At 38.3% G+C, this 8,080-nt stretch overlaps 1 protein-coding gene across 1 annotated transcript in view; it reads right to left on the reverse strand.

Moving 5' to 3' along the window:
• Nucleotides 1–8,080, reverse strand: part of LOC105560020 (growth hormone secretagogue receptor type 1) — a 56,017-nt gene that overhangs the window by 42,222 nt on the left and 5,715 nt on the right. Inside the window, exons 3-4 of the mRNA XM_012008745.1 lie at nt 7,583–7,698; nt 6,897–7,059 (exon numbers count right to left, since the gene is read on the reverse strand). Of these exons, the coding sequence (XP_011864135.1) occupies nt 6,897–7,059; nt 7,583–7,698 (279 nt within the window). The remainder of the gene's footprint in view (nt 1–6,896; nt 7,060–7,582; nt 7,699–8,080) is intronic.

The raw sequence follows: 8,080 nt of genomic DNA on the forward strand, positions 1-8,080 counted from the left end.
TTATGTCCGAAAAAGAAATCGACGCGTAGAACCAATGTGGAAAGAAACGGTATATAGATTCACGACTTTCAGAAAAATATAAGATTTACAAGTTGGGCTACCTACATCTTGCCTTGTGACCCACATTGGCGTGTCCTCATATGTTGTTTACCATAGTTTTAGATAGGAGTCTTACTTAATAGTTTATTATATAATCAAGACGTTCACAAAATTGGAATTGGCTGATGCCGTCAGAGAACATAATTAATGTTAGATTTCTTCAGCCAAAAAACAGGCAGATGTTTATTTTGTCTTCAGTTTCTAAATTTTATTTATTTTATTATTAACGTTAATAGTATCTTAATAAAAATCATATCTTATATCTCCGCGTCACTTCTAACTGCGTGGTGATTCCCTATCCAGTAAGCAGGAGCCTGTCCGTTTACACAAGACGTTTTGTAGACGTGTCTATAAGACGTCTATTAGACGCGTCTAAAAGAGTCAAATCGACATCTATTTAGATGCGAAATTCGATCTACTTTAGACATATCGAATAGACATCTATTATACGTCGATTCGACTTCACGTTTCTTCCTGGGGTGTTACTCAAAATCAAGGAGTCAATCTCAATTTTAATTAATTCTGATATAAATATTAACTAATTATATTTCATCGTTTACTGCAGAAAAAAAAATTAATTAATCACGGCTCTGTCAAATATCAATTATGTAAAGCAAAACCATTAATTTTTTGTCCATTATATTTTGTCGCTTTCGTATTCATGGCCGCACATTCAACAGCTTATAAAGAATTATAGCGGTTCACATGTCGCTGGTCATTGTTCAGTGACAGTAAATTATATAAAACGCGAACACGTAGTTGATCACAACGAAGAAAAAAGAAAAGAAGAAACAGAGAGAAATGTATTTTTCCCGTTTCCATATTTAGCTCCTTTTAGCAAACTCGAAGCTCAGTTTAATTAAAAAAGTTAAATAAAGATGAAGGTTATTACTTTAATCATGTACTTTTTCTATCAATACTTTGAGTCTCTACGTTATATTTTAATTGTTTTTTTCTATCCTGAAAAGAATACCGTGATATATGTGATACGTAAATTAGTAAGTTATTTCATGTTTTAAAAGTGTTAGATGTGTGATAAACAAAACACTTTTCAGTAATGTACACATTAATATGCACATGTATAATCTATACAAAAATACTATACTCTAGCCTGTATTTTTTCAACAGATGGAAGGCGATTGTGCGTAGGAAAGTTGTACATTAAAAAAGTATGACAAAGTTTATGTAGTCGCAAATTTTTCTAATAACTTTCAGTACGCGATTGCAAATCACATTAATGCTTAGAATTTTTATCTTCAACTTGTTTTAATTTGTTTTCCATTGTTATTCCATTTAACTCATACGCGAAAAGGCAGTGTCTATTTGCAATTTAATTTTTTACTAAGAAGTGTACACATTTCACGCAGTTCCAGAAGAGCTTTTGACGAGATTCGGAACGAGATTTGGCGAGAAATATCAAGTGTTAATACAAGGTATATGATTCTAAACCTATTTCTCGATTGTATAGCGATAACATGTCAATGTTTCGTGTTTCGCAAAAGTTTTGCGCCGACAGGCAAAATCCAATAGATGCGGCTCAGCAGTGACATTTCGTTTCACTATAGAAAAATTGTTTATATCGTACTTCCACGGGCTCTTTTCCATTTGACATGCTTTGAAAAACAAAATAAGACAACAGAAAGTTTTGGATTCGTTACGTATTCCTTTCAATAACGAATAGAATTATTAGTCTGCGCAGTTTGTTAATTTACACTTGCGCATTGTTCATTAGTTTCCTCGTCCAGACAAAGAATGAAGGAAAATATCACACGTCACGCAACGTCTTCGTTATTTAAACACTTCAGACCAACTGTTGTGACAATTAGCCTCGGCCTCTTCCGCTACTTCAAAGAAATCGGTTTCAAGCAATTGCACAAATCAGCCATAGATAACTGGCGTTACACAGATCAGTCAGAAGTTAATTTTACCAATCAAATATCAAAAAGACCAAAACTGTACGCGAAAGTATCTCTGGAACGCGTTTTTCATGTATTTCGCATATACCGCGGATACTTAGCTTATGCGATAAATCGCAACCGCGTGTGAAATTTATAACACAACGCGTGTACGCTACCAAAAGAAACGCAAACTGCTGCTCCAGCAAATCATCAAAAGCAGCCACCGGACTTTGTAACAGACTTGCAATAGAGAATCGACGATTTCGAACAGAACTACCGGGCCTAGAAGAAGAGTCCAAGAATTTAATTTAGAATTCCACGGGCGTAATCGCGACGTGCGCGAGCCAGACTGATTTAGCGCCGTGCAAAGAAACTTTTCACTTTCTAAGTGAAATACCCGTTCTGATCATACCGTCGCGAGGCGTTTCACGTCGCAATAAACGCTACGCGGCCTCGACCGTGAGAGCGGGCAGTGTTTCGAAGGAATGTCGGGGCGAGAGGTATGCCGGTGTCAAGGAAAGAAGAGGAGGAGGTGGAGGAGGTGGAGGAGGTGGAGGAGGAGGAGGAGAGGACATCGACTTAAGACGCGCGTCGCCGTATGCGCCTCATAAAAGCCAGACGCGCCTAAATGCTACCCCCTCTTTACGCCACACCCCATCTGGACCACCTTCGCGCGACCCTCCACGGTAAACGCATCTCATATAGAGACCCCTCACGACGTTCTCGCTACTCGCCGGTTGATTCAACCTCGATCCTCTCGTCGCATCCGCGTCTCGCCCTCTCTTGCATTTGCTTTCGCGCGAGCGAAAGAGACAGGGGAATCGAGATATACAGGCAGTCGCTCGTAAGGAATTGTAAGCCGGAAGAATCTCTCACCCCAACAACGCCATATGGTACCAACGGTTTACGAGCACATCTCGAGGTGCGCCCGTTGGTAGCGCGGATCGAATGGAGATTATTTGACGCGTGGATGTTAAACGTGTCACTCACGTGCAGATAAGTGGCGGCAGCGGTTGGACATTATTGTCAATTTTGCAAACGATTGGGTCGATAATTAATTTATATTCGTGCTTTAAACCCTCTTTTATGCCGAACGTATAAAAGTCCAATTTGACTGTGTAATCGTTTGTTATTTTTATAAAGTGAGGTGATTTTAATTTTCTCTCTCTCCACTTCACTTTCGACGATTGTCCAACTTGCTGGAGATAATAAAAGAAAAGAACGAACTGCTCCTTAACACGTTCTTAATAGCTACGGCATAAAAAAGAGTGATGTTGAATCCAAAGAAGACCGTAAAACCGAATTGCTATCCTCGTATCAATATCGTGAACGAACAAAGAGAAATGGCAGTTTCAATGACGACGGCGGAAGCGTAAGAAACAAGCTACTTAAATAAAATGGGCGATAGAGAATATTTATTAGTCTATAATATAACTTGTCCAAGAAATTTTTTTTAAGGAATAATATCTTTAAGAGCGTTAATCTCTGGCTAAGTGGAAAGCTTAACTTTCATCGACTTTACTCTTCATTGACTTAGATGTGAGTTCTGTTATCCTTCTAAGAAGATACGAAATTTTCTTGACAATGTAACTAATGCAAATGCGATTTATGCAACGCGAATGAATTGCACACCGTCTACAGACTACTTTACGTCGCTTTCGTACGTTCGCTCGTGGATTTGCAATAATATTGTTTACTCGTAAAGCAACAACCGGTGCGGCTTTTAATCTCTCCATTGTTACTTCGGATACTTGCTCTCTCCAGCCACAAATAAATATGTAATACGTAACTTTTGTGGTTAGTTCAATTGAGACGCAATAAATAATGTTTTAACGTTAATAACGTTACGTGTTTTATTTAATTAAGCGATTGCCTTTAAAATTCTATTTATACATAAAGAAAAAAACGAATTATGAAAAAATGGTTTTCAATTCTCTGGAAAAGTATTAAATTTTTTAAATTACATGTAGTTTATTGCATTAAAAAATTATCCAAAGAAATTATTCGTATAAAACAAATATTCTATTGTACGTTTGAAATCTAATAAAAAAGAATAATATGCTTTTTCTAACATTTGTTCCATTAGATCCATAGAACTCGCCTTAACCATTGCAGTTGGCAGTTAACAACAAAACGTTAAGAACGCATTTTCTGTGAAAGAAATAAGAATGAGATTCCCGCAGGATAAACCAAACTTCATTAACTGTGAATTTAACTGTTTCGCAAAATTTGACTTTTAAATTTCGTAAATTCTTTGACTTTAAGTCTACCATAGATAGGTGAAAATTGACGATAAACGATTGTTGTCCAGTAATTAGTACAACTAATTATGCGATACGGTAAAGTACCTGCTGTCTAAAAGGCTAATCGAAAGGCGAACTCCATATATTTAACACGTGGAAAAAGCTTTCATATACAATTGGAAAATTGTAAAATGATATAGAAAATACTTCAAAAATTTTGTCGATTTCTTCTAACGTCGCGTGTTTTCATTAATTGGCCATAATTTACTACTATCATCTTTGTATCAACAACTTCAAAAGAAACAAGATGCATGTAATTGGAAAAAATTCAACGACGCTTTCTACGAACAAAAAGACATATTCTCGTTATAATTTTTAATTGGAAAAAAATTAAAAATTGAAATCGTGCTGTAACCGAAACATCTTTTCGATTGTGTCCCAATTAGTTAAATAATAATTTCGCTTACTACAAATACATGAACTTTAAAATGACGTAAAGCAACGCCAAATAATTTTACACGAATGTACCGTAAAATAAATATGAAATTGCGTAAAATCCGAAACTTGTTAAAGAAAATACTTAATTTTTTCGTGTGATATTCTTCGCAATAATCTTAATCGCTAAAAAACCTTGTCGCTGGTTTAATTAACGTAACAGGATGCGATACCAGCTTTAAGCGTAATTTTCACGTTGTAAAGGATGAGTTTAATTAGTAGCAAGAACCACGCAGTGGATTTTAATACGTGTTGCAATTACGACTTTCAATGATACGCAGACATGATATGCCACGTTTGTTCGCGATTACCTCCGCGCGGTGAAGATGCGCGAAGAACCAAAACTATTTTTACCATTTTCCTTTCAACGATATTTTTGCGTCTTCATATTAAGCTCGCGAAAGTTTGGATAGCCGTAGTACGCATGTGATGCTCAAAACGACTTCTGAATCTCCCCCTTTTTATCTCCCTCGCCCTCCCCTACGTTCCCACAATATAGATCACCGAGAAACTAATGCCATAAAAGTAGGCCAATTTCGTTTCACGTATAGGCAACATTGATTTTTCGAAAATAATTTGATCGCCAGCATTAAACTGGTCAAATTGGCTATTCTCTATGAAGTTCCGCGTAACAATACGATTAATGGTTTCGAAAACAGTTCGTAAAAACTGCTTTCAGGAACAAAAAATAAACGGAGAGAAACAAGTTGAGAATAAATATATCGAAATTGTGGCTGGATTTAGCTCGTTTACTTTAATGTAACTTATTATATACGTCTAAAAATTGATAACGGATAACCTTCATCACAATTCAAACAAAATCAAATTGTTATGAGTATAGAACAAATGAAAAAAATTGATGGGTCAACACGAAAATAAATTTAGGTAAATATTAATAAAAAAAAACAGTTTACAAAAAATATAGAATTCAAAACGACCACCGTAGCGGCAATACTCCAGAACATTGTTTTGCGTAACAAAAAAATCGTATGATACTTTCTCAATCGAATGACGTGATCAGCTGAGAGAAATAGAATTTTTAAAAAGTTAGATTTAATATCGATCCGCCGAGTTTGCAATTTAATCGCGTATTTGCAATTTAATCTGCGAGCAAGCTGATAGATCTGCAACTTATGACGCACGTGAGGGAAAAAGACGCGCATTTTTTTGCCTTTTCAACCAATAACGGCGAAACGGGATCATTTTCTGTGAATTTCGAAAATTCAGCGGTGCTTTCGCGATGCAGCGACATCGCTGTGCACTTTAGATAAAAGCTCGCGTCCATCGTCCCATGGCAATGTGAGACAAACTAACGCAAATCATCGGTAGTTTATCTTTCGAATAGCGCTCAATGATATCGAGGTTTAAATTGTTGGATCTAAAAAAAATGCATATTTTCTACTTCAACGACGTGCACGTCGTTCGTGTCGTAACTCGAACTTGAGGTAAAGTTTCATTCCTGTAGGATCGTGAAACGCTAGCGTCAAAATGTCTACGCTGCTGTAGCTAGAAATTAATTACGGCTTTTAATTGCGACAATGTATGAACATATCAATATTAATCGTCCGAGTAATTAACGCACGAGTTATGAATTTATTATATTAGTGTGTGCCTACCATTCGGATATATTGTATTTCATCATGGCCAATATCTGACAAACTAGATGAAATTTGTATAAATTCCTTCACGTTACGCTGCATAATAACTCGAAGAATAAAAAAATTGCCGAAAGATAATAAAACAGTTGCGTCAATTGTAAGTTTCGCCCTGAAAGATTTCTGACAAAGTTTTTTCGGCTTTTTTTCTTTTACTAATACTTTAGAGAAAGAAGAGCGGTCTGTCGATGCGATATTGACGTTCGTACGATCTGAAATTCCGGCGGGCTCGAGGCGAGAGTTGGTCCATGTATCCGAGCCTCCGTGACGCAATAGCGATACGCGTATTGGTTGACGAACCGCGCGCAGATTCGCGAGAGGGAAAAGGGACGACGCGTCTATCAGCGTGCGCGCCCGTTGAGAAAATATGTGACGTACGGTATTTTTGGGTTTAGCCGACGGATCATCGATGCCCGCGTGTCAAGTGGCCGTGCACGCGGCTGAGATGAGAGGGGTAGGTGCGCCAAAGTGCGTCGTGCTTTTCCGCACAATCGGTTCGGACTTACACATGTGCTCGCCGAGCGGCCAGACTTGCGGTCCCGAATTGACTTCGATTAACACGGTCGGCGTACAGATCACAAGCACGCAGAGGTCGGCGACGCTCAGATTCACCAGAAAGATGTTCGTGCTGTTCCTCATGTCCTTACCCCGCAGCACGACTAGCGGCACCTGAGAATGTTACGCGGGGGATTTACAGCAGCCGGCTCCGAAGATTCGTTAAATTGATAAATGGATATCGATAATGTACGGATGCAAATAAAAAGGGCGATCAGATTATAGAGGAAAGCCGCCCTATTATGAGGCGAGCTCCTAATATGAGATGGCCGGGTTTCTGCTAAACTAACAGGCATATCTGTGGGTTCTACCGTGAATTTATTGCCCTTGGAGTGAAATGCGTTATGTGGAAAATTCATTGTTGGAGCGTGCAAACGTTGCAAAAGAGATTTGCGATTGAATTTGGATGTTGAAAGCCCACCCCAGTGAGAAATGATTCGCCGATCGATGTCAAAACGATGTCGAATCGACATCGATACCGGCAAATTGACGTCGATTCGACATCGTTTCGACATCGATCGACGAATCATTTCTCACTGGGACTATCCCATATTAGAAGTCTATCGCGTCATCGGGGACTTTCCTCTACTGACCGTGCGACTGCACCTGACATCAACGAAATACAAGTGAAAATTACCATCAGATTGCCAGCTATTCCCAGAATCATCACGATAATACAGGCTACCATCGAAGTCGTTCGGATGTAGGCAGGCAGCATGTACAGCGCGGAAGTGGCGTTCTCCGACTCGATTACTGGAATCGTGCAATTACGAGAGACTTAAGGGGATGCTGGAGTGATTCTGCATTTTTGATCCTTTCTAACCTAGAAACTCTCAGTTCGCGGAAACACTTGTGTAATATACAAATTAAACGGCTTACGTGTACAGATCGAAAGCAGCTCGCTATTCCGGCCAAGTGAAAGAACAAAATGGCATCACTGAAACTAAGTTTGTAAATCTAATAAGAAATAATAGTGAGCGACACATACATACAGTACATGTGGTATGTGTGTTGCTCGCTATTAATTTTTATTAGACTTACAAACTTGGTTTCAGTGATGTCATATTGTTCTTTAATCTAGCCGGAATGGCAAGCTGCTTTCGATCATCTGTACACGTGCCATTTAATTTGTGTA

Source organism: Vollenhovia emeryi, unplaced genomic scaffold (assembly GCF_000949405.1).
Source record: "Vollenhovia emeryi isolate VEMERY1.0 unplaced genomic scaffold, V.emery_V1.0 DF939245.1, whole genome shotgun sequence".
In the NCBI taxonomy this organism is placed as follows: domain Eukaryota; kingdom Metazoa; phylum Arthropoda; class Insecta; order Hymenoptera; family Formicidae; genus Vollenhovia; species Vollenhovia emeryi.